Source organism: Odocoileus virginianus, chromosome 30, assembly GCF_023699985.2.
Source record: "Odocoileus virginianus isolate 20LAN1187 ecotype Illinois chromosome 30, Ovbor_1.2, whole genome shotgun sequence".
NCBI classification, from domain to species: Eukaryota; Metazoa; Chordata; class Mammalia; order Artiodactyla; family Cervidae; genus Odocoileus; species Odocoileus virginianus.
This window is the reverse complement of record NC_069703.1, coordinates 28,154,393-28,181,810: the sequence shown is the minus strand read 5'-3', so window position 1 is coordinate 28,181,810 and position 27,418 is coordinate 28,154,393. Positions and strand designations below refer to the sequence as shown.

The window sequence follows — 27,418 nt, the reverse complement described above, 5'->3', positions numbered from 1 at the left end:
TGTTCGGTTCTAATTGTGGCTTCTTGACCAGGTTTCTCAGGAGGCAGGTTAGGTGGTCTGATATTCCCATCTCTTGAAGAATTTTTAAGTTTGTTGTGATCCACACAGTCAAAGTCTTTAGCATAGTCAATGAAACAGAAGTAGATGTTTTTCTCGAATTCCCTTGCTTTTTCTGTGAGTCAAAAGATGTTGGCAGTTTGATCTCTGGTTCCTCTGGCTTTTCTAAATCCAGCTTGAATATCTGGACGTTCTCAGTTCAAGTACTGTTGAAGCCTAGCTTGAAGGATTTTGAGCATCACCTTGCTGTCATGTGAAATGAGAGTTTGAACACTTTTTGGAATTGGCCTTTCTTTGGGATTGGAATGAAAACTGACCTTTTCCGACCTTGGCCACTGCTGAGTTTTCCATATTTGCTGGCATATTGAGTGCAGCATCACTTTAACAGCATCATCTTTTAGGATTTGAAATAGCTCAACTGAAATTCCATCACCTCCACTAGCTTTGTTTGTAGTAATGCTTCCTAAGACCCATTTGACTTCACATTCCAAGATGTCTGGCACTAGTGAGTGACGGCACCGTTGTGGTTATCCGAGTCCTTAAGACCTTTTTTGTACAGGTCCTCTGAGTATTCTTGCCACCTCTTGGAAGCAGATCTCTTCTGCCTCTGTTAGATCCTTGCCGTTTCTGTCCTTTATTGTGCCTGTGTTTGTATGAAATAGTTCCTTGATATCTCCAGTTTTCTTGAAAAAATCTCTAGTCTCGTAATTTATTTGCTCCTGTTTGTTTTCCTATTTTAATTGTTAAAAGCTAAAAAGACTAGAGAGAATCTGTTCTAAATCTTATGTAATAGACGGGGAAGCGGAGAACTGGAGAGGGTGATTTACCCAGAGGATTCTCATGACTTGAATTTACGGAAGAACCATGACTTAAAAGCCTGGTTTCTGGTTAAAAACTCTTTTCTCTAGGCCAAACTAAAGAAAAGCATATAGCCTTGGTAATTTGGTGTTAATATTAGCCTGTGAATTATTAATTGATTTTGTAGTATCAGACACTCAGGTGATTTGAGTTAACATGGTTTAACAGAAGGTTCCTTAGCTCAGGACACATGGATTCCTTCATTGCTTTAATTAACGATAATTTTGGATAAACTCTCTAGCTTCAGTTTCTTCATTTGTAAAATTAAGAGATTTTAAATTGGGCTTTCCTTAGGCTCATTTCTGTTCTTAAAATTTCAGTCTAGAAACTGAATGCTGGTGTGTTCTCCTGTGCCTTAGAACATTCTGTGATGTTGCAAATGTCACCTGTCTTTTCCGCTTTAGAATTTCTTTAGAATAAGAATGGTATGTTTCAGTGATGATGATGATTAAATGATTATTAAATGCTAATACGAAGGAGTGGAAAAGTTGATTATGTTCTTACATACTTCTTTTTGTGTAAGTTGGTAGTTTTAGAGCAATTTTGAGATGTGTTGTCAGATTTTTGTAATAATTTTATGAGCTAGGCCTTTTGCTGCATTATCACATTTGGTTTATAGAGTCATTCAAAGACAAAACTAAGTAACTGGCAGCTTATACTATTATACTTTTTTTCCCCCCTCTTTGGATTATGTGTAGCTTATTCTGGTGTCAACTAATTTGTTATTGTCTAACAGTTTATACAGCTGTACACCTTATTTCCCAACCCAGGGAACAAACCCAGGTCTCCCGCATTGCAGGTGGATTCTTCACCAGCTGAGCCAAAGGGAAGGCCACACATTATCATAGTTTTAGAAAAACTGGGTTTACCCACTAAGAATAAAACTTTATAGAGATGAAGCTACAGAGAAGAAAGGATTGTCATTTTTTAATTGAAATTCATAGTTTTAGATTGTAGGATAGAAATATGAAACTCAGACATGCATTTAGACATGAAGTATTTCTGTCTGAAGCATTACTATTACTACTTTGAGATCCCATCCAAAATATATGATTCTTGCTTTTCTATTATTTTTATTTTCCAGTTAGATGTTTATAAAGAGTTAGTTTATACTCATGACCTTTTATTATTAATGTTTGGGATTTAGACCTTTTATTGTTAATGTTTGGGATTTAGTGTATATTAAGAAAATAGGAAATGTTTTTATTTTAAATTGTTGATCTTATAGGTGTAATAGCTAATTTTCTCAACAAGGAGAGTCTTTGAAGAATTCCAGTGAATATAAATATTGTATTCTCTGGATAAAAGGTGTTTCAGGATGCCGAGTAACATGTCTTTATCAGAGAAGTAACACCAATAGGATAGTGACAGACTTCTTGACTCAATGAAAATACATAACAATTGCATCTTACTTGTTATGGTCATTATCAGACTATGAAATGTTGTACAGAAAATGTACACAAAATCACTCAGAGATAACAGTTGAAAGAATATTATTGATACTTGTTGTCAGTTGTGACTTGACTTTGCAGGCTAATCTGAAAACTTCGACTACCTTTTTGAAAGAGATTATTTCAAAATTTTAAATTGATTTTTGAACAGCCTACTCATGTTGAGAACTGAAATGCGGATTATAATAATTGAACCTTCTGTTGATGATTTAGCTTTCTCTTTATAAATGTTACTGTTGTGTAATTTAGTGATGTTAGATGCCAGTTGAGTGTAGATCAGACTTAATTTGTAATTTCATAGTATTGTTCCAGGCTACTGTGCTTTTCTAACTGATACTCTTTCTTTCCTTCCTTGACATCAGTCATTACTTTTGGCAGCACAGTTCCCGCACAGGACGCTGTGTGTTTCTTCTTTGTAGGAAAGAAAGAAATTTATTGAGCAAGGGTTATATGTCAGATGCTTTCACAAAATTTCTTAATTGCTACACAATATACCATCTTCTCCCATTTCTCTTCTTACAATCAGATGAGGAAAGTGAAGTTGGAAAGTTTAAATAACTTGCCCAAAGTCTGAGTGTGTCCCACTGCACTGTTTTCCTCAAAGCTTGGATCTTTGATTCTCTTTTTGGTGGTTGAGGATACTTAAAGATTAGGTGATGAGCAAATGGGATTATTGTAGACATCATAAGTGGTTATGTAGCTGTGGGTCATCAAATAAAATTCATCATTATTACTATTAACAGGAATGCCTTCACATTATCTAGGCATCATGACATGTATTAAAAAGGATATGGTAAAATAAGAGAACAGACTTGATACTACTTTGGGATGCTTATAATCTGGGAGGGAGTGTCCTTACAGAATTTATGGTTTTAGTTGTATTTGTCTAGAATATTGCCATTCCACAGATACTTGTACCAAAGCAACTTTTTTGTTTTTTTGAAGCTGAAGCTCAAAATTAAGGTCAAGCATTTTTCCTTGTTTATTTTTTTCTAGCTGTGTCATTCTGAATTGCCTGGAATTTCAAATTCTCACCCTTTTCCCCCAGCCACCCTGTTCTAAATTTCTTGTTGAAGATTATTCACAGGGGACTAAAGACTCCGTGTCCTCTGTGTGTAGTGAATGCGAAGAATACGGTTTTCTTCATTTTAGTTTTAATTGGCTCATGCTGCGGTTCTTCAGCTCTCAGTAATTACAGAACTTTCAAGATGTGTAAGTACATAATAGACTGACATCCTTTTAAGTGTAGCATTTTGAAGGTTAAGTTTTTATATCTTTTAATGTAGATGAAAAGACAAATGTTTGTGAAAGAAAAGAGATTGTTAGTGTTATTTTTTCTTATTTATTCTTACTAGCGGGGACATTATAATCCTGGATTGGGTACAGATAAGGGACTAAAGTTCACTGTTTATTTTCTTTTCTGTTTTTATTACTCTTTGAAGGTCACTAAAAAAAAAATTAAATTTTTTTATGGCCACACGGCATGTGAAATCTTAGTTCCCCAACAAGGGATCGAAGTCATGCCCTGTGCATTGGGAGCTTGAGTCTTAAGCACTGGACAATCAAGGAAGTCCCTTTTTTTTTTTTTTTTTTTTTTTCTTTAATATTTTATTTTATTTGTTTGAAGGTCAGTTTTAAAAAATAGTGTTAATTTGGTTTCTAAGAGGTGTCACTAAACCTTTCTTTTCTTGCTAAATGAATTTATTTTGGCGAACACTTTGTAACTTGAACTTGTTGGGGAAGCATGCAATATGTTCCTAAAATTGTGTGTGCTTAATTGTGTCTGACTCTGTGACCCCATGGAGTGTAACCTGTCAGGCTACTCTGTTCATGGCATTCTCCAGGCAAGAATACTGGAGTGGGTTGGACTTCCTACTCCAGGGGATCCTCCCAACACAGGGATCGAACCCCTGTCTCTTCCATTGGCAGGCAGGTTCTTCACCACTGAGCCACCTGGGAAGCTCCATATACCTGAAATTATCAAACATTAAATGTGTATATAGATGTATATGTGTGTGCATTTTATTGTTTTGCTGAAGCATTGTGAGCACATTCCTTCAGTTTCTTCAGTGGGATTAAAATTCTACTCAAATAATTTGGAAAGTTACTTTAAAGTGTTAGGGCTTTTAAATGACTCTGGTGTTTTTTGTTTTTGTTTTTGACTCTGGTGTCTTTTAATGGTTGACATTGATGACTTCAGAGTTTAACATTTAGTTCTTTTAACTGACAGTTAAAGTTGTGTTCTCTATCAAAGAAAAGTTGTGTTCTCTATCAAAGATGGGTGAGACATTCGTGGCATCAGTTCATCACCAGTGTAGTTATCTAGCCACTGTTGTTGACATGTTCACTGATGCCAAGACCAAAAGCATGTAGGAACCTGCACTTGAAGTGTATTTCCTTGGGTATATTGTTTTTGGACTTACTTGATTTAGGGAAAGATTGTAGTTGTGGATTCCTCCTGAAGAGCTTTTTTATCCACTGTTTTTCTTCTGGTTAACATTGATTAATAAAATTGATGGTTAAACATCCTTCTGAGGCATCTAGTTAGGTGAATGGGAAAATCTGAAAATACTTGATATATGAAATTTGAGAATCCTTTGCTCGTACATTATTTGGAAAAGATAGTTTATTATTTTAAAATTAAAATTACACTATTACATAAGCACATTAAAATATTTCTGTTTCATTGTGCTTAGTAAACTCAAGTGTTTGTGTTTTCAAAATTGCATTGGTATAACATAGGTAAAACAACATTCCCCAGACATTTGTTTATGGCCTTCAAAGTTTGAAGAAAAATTCAGTCTCTTAAGTATCTCATAGTCTAATGGAGGAAAAAGATTTGTAAGTGGATAATTATGGAGTAGTATGCGAGTGTAGGGAGAAGGCAATGGCACCCCACTCTGGTACTCTTGCCTGGAAAATCCCATGGACGGAGGAGCCTGGTGGGCTGCAGTCCATGGGGTCGCGAAGAGTCGCACACGACTGAGTGACTTCACTTTACGCACTGGAGAAGGAAATGGCAGCCCACTCCAGTATTCTTGTCTGGAGAATCCCAGGGACAGGAGCCTGGTGGGCTGCTGTCTGTGGGATCACACAGAGTTGGACACGACTGACGTGACTTAGCAGCAGCAGCATGTGAGTGTAGTGATAGATATAACCTGAGTGTTATGAAAAAGTTGAGAGAGAGTTGTTAGCTTTGCTTGAGGATTTCAGGGAGGGATTTTTGGAGGATGTGACACTTGAACTGTGTTCAGAAGCTATGTAAGATATCAAGAGGCAGAAGAGGGGCGTGTAAAGAAGACATGAGAGGGTGGTGTGTGGAAGGGAGGCATGACAGTGCAGGAAGTGAATGGAAGATAGGTTGCAGTGAGTGACAGATGAAGTTACAGAAGTAGGCATAGACTGGATCATCAAGTGTTGTGTTCGCTTTTAAAAGAGCCGCTGCCTCCTCCCACCTGTGCTAATAGGAGCTGGGTTTTGAACAGGGCCATGATGCTCGTGTGTTTTATTTTAAAGGGTGGATTTTGAGGAAAATAGATTCTAAAAGATTGTTACAGTTCAGTTCATGATGCCTGGAAGACTGTTGCATTGAACTAAAAGAAAGTTTTAGGGCAGCAGTATTCAGGATGAAAGATTGGAAGCATGTTTGAGAAATCTCTTGAGCCTGATGTTGGTAGCCCTTGATGATTGGATGAGAGAGAGGAAGGAAGAAAAGTTAAGGCTTATGCTTTCAGCTTGTATAACTGGGGTGGTTTGTGTTGGCCACTACTGAACTAGAGAATACAGAAAGATTTGGGTGGGTTTGAAGAGTGAGTTTACCAGAAAGTTTGGACATGATAAATTTGATTTGTGTCTGGAGGATTTTGTCGGGCATGTCCAGCAGGTAGTTGAATACCATAGTTTAGACTTTGGGGTTACTGCTGGGCTGACAGTATAGATTTGGGAGCAATTAACACATAAGCCACTAATTTATCTTCTTTGAGATATGGACCAAACTTCTTCAGAAATCTGGTAAGAGCTACTGACCCACCATCCAGAAAAGAAGTGCGCACACAAAATTTTGCAAAATTTTCTATGCAGTTTTAGGGGACTCCTGAATCCATTGCCGGTCTAAAACTTTGTACATTTTAGAATCCTGGGAGTGTTCATAGTAGCTGTAACCATTATAATGAATGGAAATGCATGCAGACCCAGTGCAGAGTGAATAGAAGAACCAAGGACAGAGCTCTGGGAATGAAAATCATGGAAATGACACTGGAAGAATAGGCGATATGAAGTAAGAGGATACTGTTTTTGAAAGAAGGCTGCATTTTATTGACTTGCTTCTAGCATAGTTGTGCTCTTGTCCAGTCCCTTAAGTTGTGTCTGACTTTTAGGCTACCTTGTGGACTGTAGCCCACTGGAAACAGTGGCAGACTTTATCTTCTTGGGCTTCAGAATCACAGTTGTATTCTTAAGATACTTTTGTTTTAGCTGTTTATTTGCTAAGCTTGAAAAGCTATGTTTTTTCCCTGACATGTGATTTCCATAGATGAGAGTTTCAGAGATCCTGTCACTGCTGGTCAGCCTGCGAGGGATTAGGTAGTAGCCCCTCAGTGTCTGGGGGGGCTGTTATAGGACCCCTGCAGATGCCAGGATCTGAGGGCGCTCAGTGAGGTGAGAGTTGCTCAGTCATGTCCGGCTCTTCGCGACCCCGTGGGTTATACTGTACAGTCCATGGAATTCTCCAGACTGAAATACTGGAGTGGGTAGCCTTTCCTTTTTCCTGGGGATTGAACCCAGGTCTCCTGCATTGTAGGCGGATTCTTTACCAGCTGAACTATCAGGGAAGCCCTTGAAGGTGCTCAAGTCCCTTGTATAGGATGCCAGAGTACAGTCTGCTCTGTATCTGTGAGTTCCATGGATATGGAGGGCTGGCTGTATGGTGCCCTGGCCTGGGCTAAATTTACCAATATTTGCATTTAATCCTCATGATAGTCTTTTGAGATAGATGTTGTTATTAAATTAAACCCACTTTAAAGTGAGGAAATAAAGGTTTGTTGTTAGCCAGTCAGTCATATTCAACTCTTCTGCTACCCCATATACTGTAGCCTGTCAGGCTCCCCTGTCTCAAGGATTCTCCAGTACTGGATTGCCATTTCTTTCACCAGGGGATCTTCCCAACCCAGGGATTGAACCCACATGTTGTGCATTGGCAGGCAGATTCCTTACCAGTGAGCCACTAGGGAAAACCTCAATAAAGATTTAGAGAAGTTAAGTAATTTTGCCCAAGGTTGCGTGGCTTGTTCATTTAGCAAAGCCGTGACAAATCTAGGCATGGTGGGCAGCAAAATCTCTGTTCTCTACTATTAATAATATACTGTACTGTGTTTACCAAGATTGTCAGTGATCACTGATAGTACTGCTTTACCCAGTTAGCACAGAGGTATGGGAGGTGAGTTCAGTGGTTTGGACTAGATTTGAAAATATGGATTCTGATTCCAGCTGTCTGATTTTGGGGTAAGTCATTTAACTTCTCTGGATCTATTTTCGTCTTTGTTTGAGCATTTTTATGCCTCAGCAATCATGAAAAGAAACATTTTGTCCTGTGTCTTCACTTCTACCTATAATGCACAAATACTGAGGAAAATATACATAACATCTTGGATTTTTAAATTATATATGTGAGAAATGATTCTGTCATTATAAGAGTATTTGTACAACACTTGAAACTTATTAGTTTATCTTAGTAACTTCTATATTTTATACTACAAGTGTCTTAAAAATACTTTATTTTCTAATAGAAAATTTAATAATTCATGCTGAGTAGAGACCCTCCTATATGTTTTTTTTTTAGCCTCCATGGGATCTTCATTACAGAGCCTGAAAAGATCATTTAAGGTTTTGCTGAACTTTTATTTAGCAGTATAATTATCTCTGGCATTTTCAGTTCACAGTAACTGCTCTTTCTTTGAAAGTGTTTTGAACATTCTTCTTTATATGTTCAGTATTTAACCTCAGGAATGGTGTCTTAGTCTACTTTATTGTAACCTCTATATATACTGTCAGCAAACTGTTAAAAAAAAACACATTTCACAGGTATGGACTGTTCGAGGCCATCATTATCACATTGTCTTGTGGCCTTTATTTGTGCAAAGTTGTAAAAAGCCACATCTTATTTATATTTTATGTGGATGGCATCCTCTGTATGAGGGTATCAAATAGGTTGTAGTTTAGTAAAGTAGTTTAGTTCAGTAAAGTCTCTTAAGGCTGTTTCAGAGAAGTCTCTGATAGACCTGGATTTGAATAAAGTTTGAGAGACAAGATAGTTATTGTTTTCTAAAGAGTTCATTTTAAAGCTCTCCAGAAAAGATTAGAATAATAAGACTTAGTTTGAGTCATCTGCCTAAGAATCCTCTTGACTGGGAGTTGAACTTGTTTGACTGAAAAAACTGTTTTGCCTACCTACTCCTTCCTCTTTTCACATTCATACCGTTTGGACAGGACTTGAAGAGGATTCTTTTTTCTTTTTCTTTAAAATAATCTCTTTATTTAAAAAAAATCTCTTTATTGAGATAAGCTGTACATATTAAACATATGCAACTTGATGAGCTTGGAGGTAAGTATTCATTTGTGAAGAGATCGCAATATATGCGATAAATATATCCATCACCTCCAAATTTTCTTCCAGCCCTCTCTGGAGAGGATTTTATTAGTTAAGTATCTATCCATTTCAAGTCAGAAGTAGACATGAATCAGATGAGTAATTGATGTAGTGTTTCCCTGGTTGTGAACAAAGAACTTGTAGGTTTTATGTGGCATGAAAATGGCTGCTTAGTCAGAGATAAGTAGAAAATTTATCAACAAGTGTTTGTTAAATGCCAGGTATTATTTTAATGGCTGAGTTTATTCAGTAGTGAGGAAAATCCCTGCTTTCATGGAACTTTGCTTGAAAAAAATCCCTGCTTTCAAGATACTTGACTGGGAAGAGAGAGGCTAGGAAAAGAAAGAATGTGAGGTTGGAATTTGATGGTCACTAGTAGGAGGGACAGGCTTCCCTGGTGGCTCAGTGGTAATCTGCCTGCCAATCAATGCAGGAGACATGGGTTCCATCCCTGGGTCAGGAAGGATCCCCTGGAGAAGGAAATGGCAACCCACTCCAGTATTCTTGCCTGGGAAATCCCATGGACAGAGGATCATGATGGACTACAGTCCATGGGGTTGCAAAGAGTGGGAGACGACATCAGCAAGTAGGAGGAGGCTGCTGCTTTAAATAGAGTAGATAGTTAAAACTTCATTTTAAGGTGACTTCATTAAAGGTTGAGCAGTGTTTGTGTTTGATAAGGGCATGAGCCACGCAGATATCTGGGGGAAGACCCATTTCCAGACAGAATAGCAAAAACCACCTTGAAGTGAACTTGTTATCATGTTCCAAGGAATAACAAGGAGGCTGGTAGGGCTGGAACAGAGAGAGCAAGGAGGAAGGATAGATGAAGTCAATAGAGATTATCAGGTCGATTAAGAGTTGGTAGGATAGTGCTTAGGACTCTTACTTTAACTGCAAGAGAAGTCACCCACCGAGGGTTGTGAGCAACCAAGTGACATGATTTGGCTTGTTTTCAGAAGGGTCACTCTTGATTGCTTTATGATAGTGGGCCAAGAGCAGAAGTAGACCAGTTAGGAGACTGTTGTAGTAATCTGAGAAATAATGGTAGTTTGGACTAGATTAGTAACAAGGGAAGAAGTGAGGACTTAGTTTTGGGTGCATTCTGAAGATCAGTTCAGTTGCTTAGTTGTGTCCGACTCTTTGTGATGCCACGGACTGCAGCATGCCAGGCTTTCCTGTCCATCATCAACTTGCAGAGCTTGCTCAAACTCATGTCCATGAAGTCGGTAATGCCATCCATCCATCTCATCCTCTGTCATCCCCTTCTCCTCTTGCCTTCAGTCTTTCCCAGCATCAGGGTCTTTTCCATTGAGGCATTTCTTTGTATCAGGTGGCCAAAGCATTGGAGCTTCAGCATCATTCCTTCCAATGACTATTCAGGACTGATTTCCTTTAGGAGGGACTGTTTGATCTCCTTGGCAGTTCAAGGGACTGTTAAGAGTTTTCTCCAACTCCACAGTTCAGAAGTATCTATTCTTTGGCAGGCACTCAGCTTTCTTTATAGTCCAACTCTCACATCCATGCATGACTACTGGAAAAACCATAGCTTTGACTAGATGGACCTTTGTTGGCAAAGTTATGTCTCTACTTTTTAACATGCTGTCTGGATTGGTCATAGATTTTCTTCCAAGGAGCAACTGTCTTTTAGTTTCATGGCTGCAATCACCATCTGCGGTGATTTTGGAGCTCAAGAAAATAAAGTCTGTCACTGTTTCCATTGTTATCCCATCTATTTGCCATGAAGTGAAGGGACCAGATGCCATGGTCTTAGTTTTTTGAATGTTGAGTTTTAAGCCAACTTTTCCATTCTCCTCTTTAATTTTCATCAAGAAACTCTTTAGTTCTTCTTCACTTTCTGCCATAAGGGTGGTGTTATTTGCATATCTGAGGTTATTGATACTTCTCTGGCAATCTTGATTCCAGCTTGAGCTTCATCCAGCTGGCATTTTGCATGATGTACTGTGCATGGAGGTTGAAAAAACAGGGCAACAATTACCACCTTGACATACTCCTTTCCTGATTTGGAACCAGTCAGTTGTTCCATGTCTGGTTCTTACTGTTGCTTCTTGCCTTGCATCCAGGTTTCTCGGGAGGCAGGTCAGGTGGTCTGGTATTCCCATCTCTTTCAGAATTTTCCACAGTTTGTTGTGATCCACACAGTCAAAGGCTTTGGCATTGTTACTAAAGCAGAAGTAGATGTTTTTCTGAAACTTTCTTGCTCTTATGATGATCTAGCAGATGCTGGCAATTTGATGTCTGGTTCCTCTGCCTTTTCTAAATCCAGCCTGAACATCTGGAAGTTCTTGGTTTATGTACTGTTGAAGACTCGCTTGGAGAATTTTGAGTATTACTTTGCTAGTGTGTGAGATGAGTGCAATTGTGCAGTAGTTTGAGCATTCCTTGGCATTGCCTTTCTTTGGGATTGGAATGAAAACTGACCTTTTCCAGTCCTGTGGCCACTGCTGTGAAGTTACTCAGTCGTGTCTGACTCTTTGCGACCCCATGGACTGTAGCCCACCAGACTTCTCCATCCATGGAATTTTCTGGGCAAGAGTACTGAAGTGGGTTGCCATTTCCTTCTCCAGGGGATCTTCCCAACCCAGGGATAGAACCCAAGTCTCCCGCATTGCAGGTAGATGCTTTACCGTCTGAGTCACCAGGGACACTGCTGTGTTTTCAGAATTTGCTGGCATATTGAGTGCAGTGTTTTCACAGCATCACCTTTTAGGATTTGAAAGAGCTCAACTGGAATTCCATCACCTCCACTAGCTTTGTTTGTAGTTATGCTTCCCAAGGCCCACTTGACTTGGCATTCCAGTATGTCTGGCTCTAGGTGAGTGATCACACTATCGTGGTTATCTGGGTCATGAAGATCTTTTTTGTATAGTTTTTCTGTGTATTCTTGCCATCTCTTAATATCTTCTACTTCTGTTAGGTCGATACTGTTTCTGTCCTTTATTGTGCCCATCTTTGCATGAAATGTTTTCTTGGTAACTGAATTTTCTTAAAGAGATCTCTAGTCTTTTCCATTCTGTTGTTTTCCTCCATTTCTTTACACTGATCACTGAGGAAGGCTTTCTTACCTCTCCTTGCTGTTCTTTGGAACTCTGCATTCAGATGGGTCTATATCTTTCCTTTTCTCTTTGCCTTTTGCTTTTCATCTTTAGTTGGCTATTTGTAAGGCCTCCTTAGACAACCATTTTGCCTTTCTTTTTCTTGGGGGTAGTCTTGATCACTGCTTCCTTCCTATACAGTGTCATGAACCTCCACTCATAGTTCTTCAGGCACTCTTATTAGATTTAATCTCTTGAATTCATTTGTCACTTCTACTGTATAATCATAAGGGATTTGATTTAGGTCATACCTGAATGGTTTTGTGGTTTTCCCTACTTTCTTCAGTTAAAGTCTAAATTTGGCAATAAGGAGTTCATGATCTGAGCCACAGTCAGCTCCTGGTCTTGTTTTTGCTGACTGTATAGTTTCTCCATCTTTGGCTGCAAAGAATAAAATCAGTCTGATTTTGTATTGACCATCTCGTGATGTCCATGTGTAGAATCTTCTCTTGTGTTGTTGGAAGAGGGTGTTTGCTGTGACCAGTGCGTTCTCTTGGTAAAACTCTGTTAGCCTTTGCTCTGCTTTATTTTATACTCTGAGGCCAAACTTGCCTGTTATTCCATATAACTCTTGACTTCTTACTTTTGCATTCCAGTCCCCTGTGATGAAAAGGACATCTTCTTTTGATGTTAATTCTAGAAGGTCTTGTAGGTCTTCATAGAACCGTTCACCTTCAGCTTCTTCAGCATTACTGGTTGGGGCATAGACTTGCATTACTGTGTGATTGAATGGTTTGCCTTGGAAACAAACAAAGATCATTCTGTCGGTTTTGAGATGGCATCCAAGTACTGCATTTCAGACTCCTTGGTTAACTATGAGGGCTGCTCCATTTCTTCTAAGGGATTCTTGCCCACAGTAGTAGATACAATGGTCATTTGAAATTCACCATTCCAGTCCGTTTTAGTCACTGATTCCTAAAACATTGATGTTCCCTCTTGCCACCTCTTGTTTGACCAGTTCCAATTTACCTTGAGTCATGGATCTAACATTCCAGGTTCCTATGCTATATTGTTCTTTACAGCATGGAACTTTACTTCCATCACCAGTTACATCCACTACTGGGCATTGTTTCCGTTTTGGCTCTGTCTCTTCATTCTTTCTGGAGTTATTTCTCCACTGATCTCCAGTAATAATTGGGCACCTACTGACCTGGGGGGTTCATCTTTCAGTGTCCCATCTCTCTGCCTTTGCATACTGTTCATGGGGTTCTCAAGGCAAGAATACTGAAGTGATTTGCCATTCCCTTCTCGAGTGGACCACATTTTGTCAGAACTCTCCACCATGACCTGTCTGTCTTGGGTGGCCTTACAGGGTATGGCTCATACTTTTGTTGAGTTAGATAAGGCTGTGGTCCATGTGATCAATTTGGTTATTTTTTTGTGATTGTGGTGTTCATTCTGTCTACCCTGTGATAGATAAGGATAAGAGGCTTGTGGAAGCTTCCTGTTGGGAGAGACTGACTGTGGGGGAAGGTCTTGTTTGATGTGAGAGGCTAAGCTCAGTAAATCTTTAATCCAATTGTCTGTTGTTGGGCGGGGCTGTGTTCCCTCTCTGTAGTTTGTAATCTGAGGCCAAACTATGGTAGGGGCAGTTACAGTCTTGGTGACCTCCTTCAAAAGGACTTGTGTAGGCAATGTTGTATTCAGTGTCCCTGACTCTGCAGCAGTCCACTGTTGACCCACGCTTCTGCTGGAGACTCCTGGACTCTCACAGGCAGTTCTGGCTCAGTCTTCTGTGGGGACACTGCTCCTTTCTCCTGGGGTACAGAGAGTTTTGTTTGTGCCTTCCAGGAGTCTGTTTCCCTAGTCCTGTGGAAGTTCTATAATTAAATGCCACTGGCATCCAAAGTCAAATTCCCTGGGCATTCTCAGTCCCTTAGCTGGATCCCCAGATTAGGGAGTCTGTTGTGGGTCCTAGAACTTTCTTAAGAGTGCTAAGACTTTCTTTTGTATAATTGTTCTGCAGCTTGTGGGTCGTCTGCTCTGTGGCTCTGTGGTGGGGCTAATGGCGCCCTCCTCCAAGAGGGCTTAACATCACACGCTGTGTAACCCAGGTCTGCTTCATCCAGAGCCCCTGTCCCCACGGCAGGCCACTGCTGACCCGTGCCTCCACAGGAGACACTCAAACACTCATAGGCAGGTCTGGCTCAGTCTCTGTAGGGTCTGGGTCCTGGTGCGCACAAGGTTTTGTTTGTGACCTCTGAACATCTCTGGTGGGTATGGGGTTTGATTATAAATGTGATTTCACCCCTCCTACCATCTTGTTGGGACTTCTCCTTTGCCCTTGGACGTGGGGTATCTTTTCTTGGTGGGATTCAACATTCTCCCGTAGATGATTGTTCTTCAGCAAGTTGTAGTTTTGGAGTTCTTGCAGGAGATTAGTGCACATTCTTTTACTCTGCCATCTTGAAGACTGAAGATAGAGACAATAGAATTTCCTCTTGGATGTGAGGTTATGGACTAAGTACTGACTGCAGACTTTCTGGCCTTAGCACCAGGAAAGATGGAGTGGGTGTCTTCTCAGCTGGAGAAGACTGTAGGGATGCCAGCTTAGGAGAAAAGATTAGCCATTCTGTTCTAGATGTGATTGAGTTGCTCAGTAGATTTTCAAGGACAAACATTGAGTTAGAGGGCTGGATATCGGAGTTTGGTATTAAGCAGTTGATGGGAGAGGGTGACTCCAAACAGGATATGTAAATTTTGAGGTTGACTTAAAGCCAGGAGACCGGATGAGTTAACTTCACCTGAAAACTGAGTTTGGATAGATAAGAGGTTCTGACAAGAGTTGGAGGTTGTGGTGATGAGTAAAAATTGGTAAGCAGGCTGGCAAAATAGGAGCAAGTGGAATAGAAAAAAAAAGAAGAGATGGTAGTGCTTGAAAGGCAAGGGAGGAATCTATTAATCTGAATAATTGGCTGTTTGAATTGCTACCAGAGTGGTCAAGTAAGATGAGAAGTGAGGCTTTGTTAGAGACAGCAGTGTGGAAGGTCACTGCTTACCTTCTATAGAGTAGTTTCTGTGAAATGGTAGAGCGTGCGTGCATGCGTGCTGAATTGCTTCAGTCGTGTCCGACTCTTTGCGAACTTATGGACTGTAGCCGGTCAGGCTCCTCTACCCAAGGGATTCTCTAGGCAAGAATGCTGGAGTGGGTTGCTATATTCTTCTCCATGGAATCTTCCTGAGCCAGGGATTGAACCTACATCTCTGATGCTGCTGCATTGGCAGGCGAGTTCTTTACCACTAGCACCACCTGGGCTGGTAAAATGGTAGAGATGAAAGCCTTATTAGAATGGATTCAGGATACAGTGGGGAAAATGTTACCTGGGAATAGTAAATATAGAAATTTTCTCCCCAGCTCTGTGATTGTGTTGTAAATGAAAAAGAAGGTTTTCTGGTGGTGCTGGAGAAATACATGGGATTGTGAGGATTTGTTTTTAAGATGGGAAGTTGAGGATATTAAATGCAGATGGAAATTCCTTAGCACAGAGGAAACTTTTGATGATGCTGGAAAGGTAGATTGCTATAGGGAAGTCCTTGAATAGGTGACTTGGGATGGACCTAGGGTAGTACTTGTTAAACTTTGTTTTGTTTAGGTGCCACCTGAGGTGCTTGTTAAACTGCAGATGTGGTTCCGTTGGTCAGGGTTGGGGCCTGAAGCTCTGCATTCTGAGTCCCTGGGTGATGTCTGTTTCTGGCCCCTTGCTGTAACTTGGTATGAGAGCTTGGCCCTTCACGAGCAGCAGCTGGCAGGTCATGCTGGTGTGAGGTCACACGGGTCAGTGGGTGTGACTCTGCAGGCGCTCTCTGTTTGCTCGGTGGGACAGGAAGCAAGTCATTATCCTAGGGTTGGGGATGGAGGAGACAGTGTAAAGTCATCGGGGAAAGAAGAGGTAGGCTAGGAAGGTAGAACCGTGGGCTTGTATTAAGGGCCCACTTACGGTTAGTGGGTATGAATTTAAATTTAAATTGAGATGTACTGAATACGGTTGTATGTATGTATATCTGTAGTTACGTTCAGCTGTGTGGGTACTTGGGAGGATAGGTGGGCAATTGGGGTATAGAATGGCAAGTATTTTGAAGTGGGGGAGAAGGGGCAGTTTATTTATGGCTGTATGCAACAGTGCTCAGAAATGACAGACCATGGAATCTAAACTGGGAAAGGAGGAAAATGAGAGAATACTAGGTTAAACAAAGAAAATGTGTAGATTTATTGTTGCTTTGTTTTTTAATTGCAGATGTCCTTCTCATCTTTAATTTGCTAAGGAGCTCTGCAGATCTTCAGGAGAGGAAAATGGTGTTCTTGTCCCCAATGTTTTTTCATCAGGGAGCCCTTTCTGTCTTTCTGAGCTTGTATTCTACTAAATAAAGTTAGGGAAAAGATGTCTTATATTTTTGGCTAAAACAAGTATTAACATCAGGAATTATGATTTTATTTAAAGCGGAGGGTTAAGGAAGGAGGGAGGTCTTAAAATGATATTTTAAAATCGCTTCTTTCAGCTCTAAAAACTATTTTAAATGTATCCCATTGTTTCTGTTAAAACAGATTGTTAGCATCCTTGTAAGTCATGGAGATGTATAATCATAATCATATAATAAAATATTTACTATATGGACAAATACAGAAAGATTTTCAACCATTGGTTTTTTCTCTTTTTTTTGTCTCTTTCTCTCTTTTGGATATTACAGATGACCATGGATGAAAAATATGTAAACAGCATTTGGGACCTTCTGAAAAATGCAATTCAAGAAATCCAGCGTAAGAATAACAGTGGTCTTAGTTTTGAGGAGCTCTATAGAAATGCATATACAATGGTTTTGCATAAACATGGAGAAAAGCTCTACACTGGACTAAGAGAAGTTGTTACCGAACATCTCATAAATAAGGTATCCAACTTTTAAAGGACTGTTGCTAACTGTATTGAATCTAGAAGTATTATTTTTAAAGGTTCCAGGAAACCTATAGAAATAATAGTAGCTATGTTGTAAAACCTCACTTAAAAACTTACAATCAGCTAAACTAGAATTTTTGATAATTGAGGGAAGGTGGAATTTGTGATCTTTGATAAATATAATTTCAGAAATTTACATATGGTTGTTGATGAATAAGTTAATTATAGATCATTATTTTCTTTAAAATGCTGATCAGCCCATTTTAGCTTTGTATTCTTTGTATATTTGAAAACAAGATGACTACGTTGTTTTAAAAATATTGTCTTAAGACTTTTTACCAAATGAAACTTGCCTTATTTCATTTTAACTGAGTTTTATTACAATGAATAGGCATTTTTAAAGATAAATTAGTGTTGGACTGTTAACATTATAAAATGGTTCTTTGGTTCCAAAAAGATGTATTTGTTTTTTTAGAACAAATGTTTTTTATAAAGCAGACTCTTCCACTACAAGTATGTCCTGCTTTAAGATTGTCAGATAAGATGTAAAATACCACAGATAAATAAAAAACTTCTCAGTTTTTGCGTGGTATTAGGCTATTTGTTTTTTAAATTTTGTTTTGAAAAAAATGGAAAACTTGCATCAATAGTACAATGATTTCTTTATATTGTAGATTTACCAGTTGTCAAGATTTTGCCACATTTTAGGCAATCTTTCTATTGGTATTTGTTATTACTATTATTGGTATTATTATTATTTCCGGACAGTTAGAGAATTAGTTTTAGATACGTTTACACTCAAATGGTTTGGAATATTTCTCCTAAAAACAAGGAAATTCTTTCAAAATCAGGCAGTTTAACATGAATATAAAACTGTTATCTAATATGATCCACATTCAGATTGACGAGTTGTCCTTTGTGGCAGTGATGTCCTTTATAGCAGTTTGTTTTCTGATCCAGGATCTTAATCCAGGATCACTCACTCAATTCCTCAGCCTGCTTTTGTCTTTCAGCACATTGCCATTTTTGAGCGTATAGGTCAGTTGTTTTGTAGAGTGTCCCTCAGTTTTTGGTTTGTCTGATTGTTTCCTCATGACTAGTTTCAGGTTATGCATTTTTGGCAGGAATTATACATAAGTGATGTTGTGTCCTCAGTGCATCACATCAGGAGGCACATGATGTCAGTTTATCCCATTATTGGTGATGTTAACTTTGATCACTTGGTGTCCGCCAGATTTCTCCACTGTGAAGGTACCTTTTTTCCCTTTGTAATTCATAAGTAATTTGTTCAGATATATTTTGAGACTGTGTAAATATCCTGTTCCCCAAGAAACTTTTCATGTGATGGTTTTAGCATCCATTGATGATTCTTGCATGAATCATTATTTCTACAATGGTTACAAAATAATCACTTTATATTTCTACTCTTCTGTAATTCTTTTCTCTTAAATGGGATTACATGAGCAGGTAGCTAGTGTCTCATGAAGCAAGGTGATTATGTTCTTCATTCATTCAATAGTTTCTTTGTTGTTGTTGTTAAGTGCCTAACTGTATACAACTTTCTAAGAAAATGTAGTAGATGCAAAGAGATACAATGCTGTCCCTTTCCAGGTTTTTTTTTGTTTTTATTCTTATGTGAGGGATGATATACAAATATAGATAACTGTGAGGCATTACATAATTAAAGGGCAAATGAGTTGTATAGGCAATAAATGGCTTAGTTATTCAAATGAGGGAAATATTACCCTGGGCTGTAAGATTTCATAGGAAAGGATGAAATTGAACTCAACTGTGAAAAATTTCGACTGTAAGTGAATGATGCAGGTGTTCCCAGGATGTCAGATCTCTCATGATTATGCAGAAATATGCTTGGTGGTAAGTAGAGTTGGATTGAGGTGTGTAATAATTTATGGGGATTACTGGAGTGTAGTGTTGCAGAGTTGACTTGGGAATAGATTGGAGAAAAATTTGAATGCCAAGCTAAGGAATATGGACTTTACATTGGAGGTCTATTGGAGGTTTTTAAGTGGATGATAATATGACAGAATATTTTAAGATTAAGATGAGAGTGCTATAAAGTAGAATAGAGGGAATGTGTGTGCTAAAAACAGGAATACCTGGAAAAAGCTAATTAAGATGATAGTCTAAAAATGTGATGTCAAAAATTCTGAAATAAGATAAAATTTAGTTACTGGGAGAGAATTACGGTGCTACCAAGAGAATTATTGTGAACTTTGGTGGAAAACTGATATGGAATGGGTGGAGAAGATAACAAATTTTGTTTTAGGTTAATATTGGAAACTTTTATAGTTAGAAGTCAACTTAGAAATCATTGTACATGTGAGGAAATTTGTGTGAGAGCTTGTAACAAGATGTCCAAGTAGAGATATGGTGGGTTTGGAGCTTGGCAGGAACTCAGAACTGGAGAGTGAGAGCTGACATTTGGTATCCTGCACCAATACGTGTTTGGAGTTCAAAAACAAAAATCCCAGAGACAGGGATGAATCTTCAAAAGCAAACTGTGGTAAACAGGTATGAGAAATTAAGACTAATTTAAGAATCTTGGCATCAAAAAGTGAAGAAAAGTAGAGTGAGAGGTTTGTTCAAAGCTGTAGGAGAGACGTTTGGAGCAGCTGAAGTTGTGGATATGAAGGGAATGTGAAATGGAGCAGTGGAGAAGTAAAGGTGGAAAGGGAGCAGATTCTCACAGGGCGTGATGATAACGATCCCAGCTAAGTCTTATTTAGTGTTTACTATGTGCTAGGTCCACTTTTAGTGCTTTTGGGTGTGTTCACTTAGTTAATGGTCACAACCCAAGGAGCCAGATAGTACTGTTATTACCTCTGTTTAAAAATGAAGAAACCCAGGCACACAGTGTTGGTTATTTGTCCGAATACACGAAGTCAGGGACTTCCCGGTAGCTCAGATGCTAAAGAATCCGCCTGCAATAGAGGAGACCCATGTTTGATCCTTGGGTCAGGGAGATCCTCTGGAGAAGGGATTGGCAGCCCACTCCAGTATTCTTGCCTGGAGAATTCTATGGAAAGAGGAGCCTGGGAGGCTACAGCCCATGGGGTTGCTAAGAGTTGGACACCACTGAGCGACTAACACTTCACTTTCACAAAGTTAGTGAGTAGCCTAGCTGAAACAGTGTTCAAGCAGTATGGCTTCAGGCTAAATCCCTGACCTTTCTATAAATCTGCTCCTGAGGCATAATGAATGAATGAAGATGCAGTAAATATGCTGAAATTAAGGGTGCATGTGGAGTTTCATGAAAATTGCCTCAGTGTTTATAAAACTGTAGTCCTTTAAATTTTAGTTCTTGGTTTATTTATGGTTAAAATCAAGGAGTTGGCAGCAGTATCTTTGAGATGCTTTAGTTCTAAAACTACTGCAAATCTAATAATTAAGCAGTGTATCTTCTGAAAATGAGATGAAGAGGCTTGGAGTAGCTCCTGTGGTGAATATACTAAGGAATTGACAAGTGAGGGAAAAGATATCTCTGTGGGAATTGGCCTGAATGTATGATATATCTTTCTTTTTTTTTTTTTTTTTTTTAAGAAGTGCTTTGCAGCTTAGGCACAGATGCAGGAAAAAAACCTCTATATTTATGTGCTTTGATTTCAAAAAATGAGGAGAGGCAGGAAGGTCAGAGTGAGAGGTCAGTGTTAATGTGACGGATTTTTGGACTCTGAAACATGGTTAGGTAAAAATTGGGGTCATGTGAACAATAATTCTGTGGTAACTGTTAAGAGCTTCAGTATAGTCTCTTAAAGTGGTCCCATATCTAAGATTAACTGTTATTTCAAATATAGCCAGTTCTCTGCAGTATATGCCAGAGAACATATATTCGAGTTGATTATGCTAAAGAATTAAAAAATGTATATGCTGAGCTTTTATCTCTTCTATAAGCATTAATGAAATAGCAGCAGCATCTGAAGATGTTGTTTTTTTTTTTCTTTCACAAATACTCATTTGACCACCTTAAGCTAGTTAATTTTTGACTAGGAAATGTGCCAGTATCAGCATATCTGATGATTTCTTTGTCTCAGTTGAATTAAGTTTTTGAACCTTTGCTGGTATCTATGCTTTAATTTTTCTGTTTCCTGTTATCTTATTTCATTTTTACTTTGATTTTATAAGACACTTTAAAAACTCGTACAAATACAGTACTGTCTGAAGGGGACACTGTTACAAGAAGCCTTAACGGACAGAGCCATCACACAGCAGCGTTAAATGTTTGTCCTCTGATGTAGGAAGTCCATTTGCTCTACCAGATAGGACTCAGGGGTGTCCTGTTGTGCAGAAAGAGAATCTGCCTGTAAGTCAGCAGTGCCTGTCACTACATCGCACCTTCTGCCTGGAGGGTAAGAGAATGGTGTAGGGTTCTGTGGTATCAAAGCTATGTGTCTTCAGTCTCACAGAATATTATATCCCTTTTTATGGTTCTGGAAGCATTCCTACAGCTTTTTGTTCACTATGCTTTGAGCAAGTTAGCTGAACTGCCTAGCTAATGATGTATTTTTTAAAGCAAAATTATTTTCCATTAAAGTGAACCTTTTAGTGCTGTGGTATAGACAGCCAGGACTATCTCTTCACATTGAAGAAATGTTTGCCACATTGAAGCAGGCATAGAAGTTAAATGCTATTTCTTTCTTGGTAGTATGTTCCTTCTATTTGTAGAAAAATATTTCCCCAAGAAACTGAGACCCAAAGGAATTCAGTAAATTCTCAAGATCACAAAAACAAAACCCACTGTGTGTTGTGGCCTCTCTGCCTTATCATAAATGTGAGAACATTTCAAAATTCTCAGGGGCTGTCTTTTTCCTAACTCAGATACCCTTAAAGGCATGATTATATTGGAGAAAAAAGGTTATGCTACTTTTAAGTTTTAAGGATTTTTAAATTATAGGTCATTTTGTAAAAGCCTCAAAAGTATCCTTGTAAAATTAATCATCACCAAATTTAACATTCCAAAGTATTTGCTGGACTGGCTTGGGTGTAAGAAATACTAAATAGAATGCATCTTATATCTGCATTCATGGAACAGATAAACAAACAAATGTTCTATTACTTGTGGGCAGGGTAGGTTAGGATGGAGCCATGGTTTTTTATGTTTTTGATTTTATTTTTCAGCTTTATTGAGGTATAGCTGATGAAATTGTCAGATATTCAAAGTGTTTTGTTTGGGTTTTTTTGAGTCATGTCCTTTTAGAAGATTCCTATTTGAGATTCAGACTTCATAGAAAGTCTCTGCAGAGGACTTAGTTTTTCTTCTATACACTGCTAAGAACTCCATAATAATAAATAATAGTTTAATAATAAATACTTTAGAAGTAGATGCAGTGAAAAAAACTACTGGATAGAAAGTAGGGAGAATGAGGCATTAGGCCTGATTCTACCACTAAATCTTGAATAAATTACTAGATTTTTCTGGACTTCAGATTATTAATGTATAAAATGATTGGGATTAGTTTTGTTAGCGTGAATGAGCATTAAATTTATATAATGATTATGTACCTTGATAGTTTGGGGTTACTTAGAAAATGATAGTTTTTGAGTTTACTGTTGTCCTTTCATGTGCCATAATACATGTTTAGAATAGAAGTTTTTCCATTTTTAATTGTTTCTTAAGGTCAGGAGAAACTCTTTGGTTTTAATATAGAAAAAACTTTATTATCCTAATCTTGTTATGATTAACAAGTTTCTTAGATTTGTCTTAAGGTTAATTTCCCTCCTTTTCCCCCAATTTTCTACTCTATAGTCATAATAATAAGACAGCCTCATAAGTGAGTTTATAAAAGCTAATTTCTGTGCTTTAAAATTTGTTCTTTTAGGAAAATAGCTGAACAGAAAAGATGTTGACTTTTCAACTCTACTAGAAAGTTTATTATTGCTAAAAGGAGTATTTATTCCAGTGGTTTTCAAAGTCCTTCTGTCTTGTTCTTCAGTAATGTCTTGCTTTGATGGAATCAATGTAAGATTAAGAGGAGCTTCATCCTCCTCACTTTTCATTTATTCAGAAAACTGCCTATTGAGGACCTGTTAATTCCAGGCACTGGGCTATGCATTTGTGTTAAATCAAAGATCTCCATCTTTCTGGAACTTAGGTTACAGACTTATATACTTGAATCTGTGCCTTGTAATCCTGATCAGTTCTAAGCACTCTGTTTTACAGGGAGGAAAAATGATGCTTTGAAGGAGAATAATTTCAATTTTTAAGTGACTTCTTATTGATTTTGTGTATGTGGGTGTAAATTCTCTTTGTAGAAAAACATGTTACTGTTCTTATTTTGTATTTAGGGTGACCTTTGCTGAAAATGATGTTTCTATGTAAACTACTTGTTCAGTTTATTAATGTTTCTCCTCGTCTTTAGAGGGAGAATGGGAAGAACTGGAGTTTTAAAAAGGAATTGATAGAAACACTAGGGAATATGATTTTCATTAGCAAAAATAGATTCAGCTCAGAGGTCCCACAGATACTGAGTCTTCCTGTGTCTTATGCACCAGAAAATAATTAAGACACAGTGCCTATCAGCAGGAAACCTCACCTCCCAGTTTTAGTGAGGTAATCACATTTGAAGGGCAGTTATTTTGCCTTAAGAATTCAGGGCAAAGTAGAAAGAGGTCGTCATGTTTGATGAGCCTTAAAGTATTATAGAAGATTCATCATGTAAACATAGGCAAAAGATAATCTCAGTAAGGAAAATGTCATGAGTAAATAAAAAGGTAGGTAGGTAGGAGCATAGTTGGTGGACCAGTATAAGTTTAAAGGGAACATAAAGGACTTCACTTGGATTCGTAGGAAATGAGAATGATAAAGTTAGCTGGCCTAACTTTGTAGGGGATTTGGCTTTTATTCTGTGGGTGCTAGGAGCCATTGGGTTTTAATCTTCAAAAAGTCTGAAGTGGAAAAGATGGAGTAAAAGGTTTAATAGAAGTTCCATTTTCAGTCCTTCATTGCTACTTATCTTTCATTCCTGTGCCATCTTGTCCTTTTTTTAAATTTAAAGTTGTTGGAAGAAACTAAGAACCCACTGAATGTTAGAGTCGCTTAGGGTGACCCTGACAGGACCAGAAAGAAGAGGAAGGCTCTCAGCTCTGTGTACAAACCCTTAAGGAATAGAATTTGAAAGAATGACTTAAATATAAATAGGATGATCCTCAAAGAGGCCGAGCTTGTTAGGGATAGGGTAGGAGTAGGGATTATTGGAGAGTCAGAAAGATAGTGGGCAGAATATGAGGGGGGTAGGAAATTGAGGGATTGAAAAGAGACATACTGGGGAAGAGCCAAGTTTAGAGTATTCTTTAGTAAGTTCACCCATGTTAATTACCACCTATTCCTACTTAAATTGTGGAGTAGACTATAAGCTCTGTGAGGGCAGTGCTCATAGTCTTGATTGTGTTTTCTAGTGATGTTCTTTTAATATTTATTAAGCTAGGGTCTGTTTCATTCATCCTTGTGTCTTCTGTTCTCCGTATAGTTGGCATCGATAATTGTCTGTTGAAATGAATCTCTAAGAATACTAGTAGTCAAATGGAAGCCATTATGGTTTATATCTATGAACTGCCGAGATCTGTTTTGTCTTCTGTATATGAAGTAATACTTCTCCCTACCTAAGTTCATTACTGAGTCTTAACTACTATAAAGCAGTGTTTCACCATTTTAAAGTGCAGTTTAGTTTTGGAGCTGACTACCTTTGATTTCTTGAGGCTGGAGTCTGTCAGTTTGCTGGGAACTCTAGATTGTGTGATGTTGTAGAACTGTGTTTTTTTTCTTCATGATACCTAGGAGAGAGTGGTTGCTGTATTGCCATGCTTTGTGTATGTTTTGCTATTTACTTTGTCAGTGTCCCTGTTCAGAGTTGAACTGTGATATTAATGCTATAATGTACTGGTGCTTTTAATGTATTTCTTACTGTCTTAAACATTGGGAATGAAGTACTTGACAAATGATAATCATATTGTCCTTCTGTGGTATACTGCTTTGTTCTTTGTTTTCGTTTCCATCCATTAGGTAAAAAGCTACCATTTTTCAGGACATGACTTCATCCTTAAATCCTGGTTTTCCAAGTTGTGTTATTTTTTAAAAGTTTTAAAGACTGTTTTTGAAGTAAGAATGTATTTTTTTTAAATCCCAAATTTAGGTGTTTTTTTTAATCTTCTTTAACATGTAGCAAATTTTCTTTATGAAACTATGAAAGCCTGTTGTCCTAATAGGCATCATGTGCACCTGCTTTGACTTCTTTAGTACTGTTCATTGAATTCTACTTTGTATTGAGGTTATATGAATGCTAATATTAGGCTCCTCCCTTCTACCCTTCTTTGTAGAGATTAAGTGAGTGCATTTTATATTCCCCATGGTGCCTAACACTCTGCTTGCTTGTTGAAACTAATCTTTAAATATTAGAATTGTCAGCTCAGGGAAAAAATTTTATGTATCCTTTTAAATTAAGACCTTCATTTTGGACACTTTGTGAAATTCTTAAACTTACGTTAATAACTATGTATGCATTAGTAAAGTTACAGAAGAATCTTTTGAGAGCGGTCACAAAAAACATTTCCCTAAAATGGCTGTCTTTAATTTTGATGATACTGGTATGAATCCTCTGATAAAGGTGGCCAGCCTTTATTCTAAAAATAAATGAAGATAATGAGAACAGTACTGTGAATCTAGAAAATATCAAAAGGGCAGGGAATTTTATTCCGTTCAGGAATCTCTTGTCATTAGTGAATTCTTAGTTTAAGGTATCTACAAAAGTTAAAATTAATTCTCCTAACCTTTAATAGGACAAACCTACTAGACAGTGTATTGAAAGCAGAGACATTACTCTGCTGCCTGGTCAAGGCTGTAGTCTTCCTAGTGGTCACGTGCGGTTGTGAGAGCTGGCCTGTAAAGAAGACAGAACACCAAAGAATTGATGCCTTTGAACTGTGGTGCTGGAGAAGACTCCTGAAAAGTGCCTTGGAAAGCAAGATCAAACCAGTCAATCTTAAGGGAAATCAACCCTGCATACTTGTTGAAAGAACTGACACTAAAACTGAAGCTCCACTGTTTTGGTCATCTGATGCAAGCAGCTGGCTCATTGGAAAAGTCCCTGATGCTTGGAAAGATTGAGGGCAGAAGGAGAAGAGGGCATCAGAGGGTGAGATGGCTGGAAGGCATCACCGATGCAATGGACATGAACTTGAGCAAACTCTGGGAGATGGTGAGGGACAAGGAGGCCTGGCGTGCTGCAGACCATGGGGTTGCAAAGAGTCGGACACGACTGGTCGACTAAACAACAGCAACCTTCAGTAGAAGTTTGCTTTGAGATACAAAAGTCTTAAGGTTGTTATATGTATTGTGGATTAGCTACATCTATTCATCAGACTTAATGGAGGTTGGCTGCGTTATGAACTCCTCAAAATATGAAATAAAGTAATTCCTTCTAGTTACGGAGAGATTTTTGTTCTTTAAAAGAAAGGAAAGAAAGCAGTAATCAAGTGGAAATTGAGAGTTGAGCATCAGTACTGTATAAAATATGTGAATATACATGTATGTGTGTTTGTGTTTCAGAAAATACTCTGAGCATGTTGTTAAAATGCAGATTATGATTCGGTGTGTCAAGTTCACAGATGATGAATGTGGTGATGAGGATATTGACCATGATTCTACTCTGCAGACTACACTCTCAGTAGCGAGATTCAAATAATTTTATAAATAATGTAACAGTAATATTTTAATGGAAGCAAATGCTTATGTAGCATTTAATGTGGGCTAGGCACTGTTCTAAGTATTTTGTGCATGTTGGCTTATTTTATCCACACAATAACACAATAACTCCTTGAAGTAAGTGCTATTTTATAAAAACTTATACACAAGTGAAGGCTTCCTTGGTAGCGCAGTTGATTAAGGACCAACCTGCAGTGCAGGAAACCCCAGTTTGATTCGTGGGTTGGGGAGATCCACTGGAGAAGGGATGGGCTATACACTGCAGTATTCTTGGGTTTCCCTGGTGGCTTGGTAAAGAATCCGCCTGCAGTGCGGGACACCTGGGTTCGATTCTTGGGTTGGAAAGATCTCCTGGAGAAGGGAACGGGTACCCACTCGAGTATTCTGGCCTGTAGAATCCCATGGACAGAGGAGCCTGGCAGGCTACAGTCCATGGGGTGGCAAAGAGTCGGACAGGACTGAGCTACTAACACACACTATCACTCTCACACAAATGCAGTCGCCCAGGGTCACACACCTCCCTAATGCTGGGTCTGTGATTTGAATCGGGCAGAGGGGCTTTTTAGCATCTGTACTCATGTGCTGCCTTTATTTACCATGTAATCTTTTAAATCAAGAATCTTTGCATAAGGAGAAGAGCTGTGGAGCGTTTTTTCAAAGGATGCGTCAGATTAGGAGAGAGCTTCTAC

At 38.4% G+C, this 27,418-nt stretch overlaps 1 protein-coding gene across 2 annotated transcripts in view; it reads left to right on the top strand.

Moving 5' to 3' along the window:
• Window positions 1-27,418, top strand: part of CUL3 (cullin 3) — a 97,608-nt gene that overhangs the window by 12,537 nt on the left and 57,653 nt on the right. Inside the window, exon 2 of one of the 2 annotated variants that reach the window (XM_070458709.1) lies at window positions 16,812-17,009. In XM_070458709.1, coding sequence (XP_070314810.1) covers window positions 16,812-17,009 — 198 coding nt within the window. Of the gene's footprint in view, window positions 1-16,811; window positions 17,010-18,202; window positions 18,266-27,418 lie in introns of those variants that run through there. The other variant, XM_070458710.1, reaches the window with a different exon arrangement.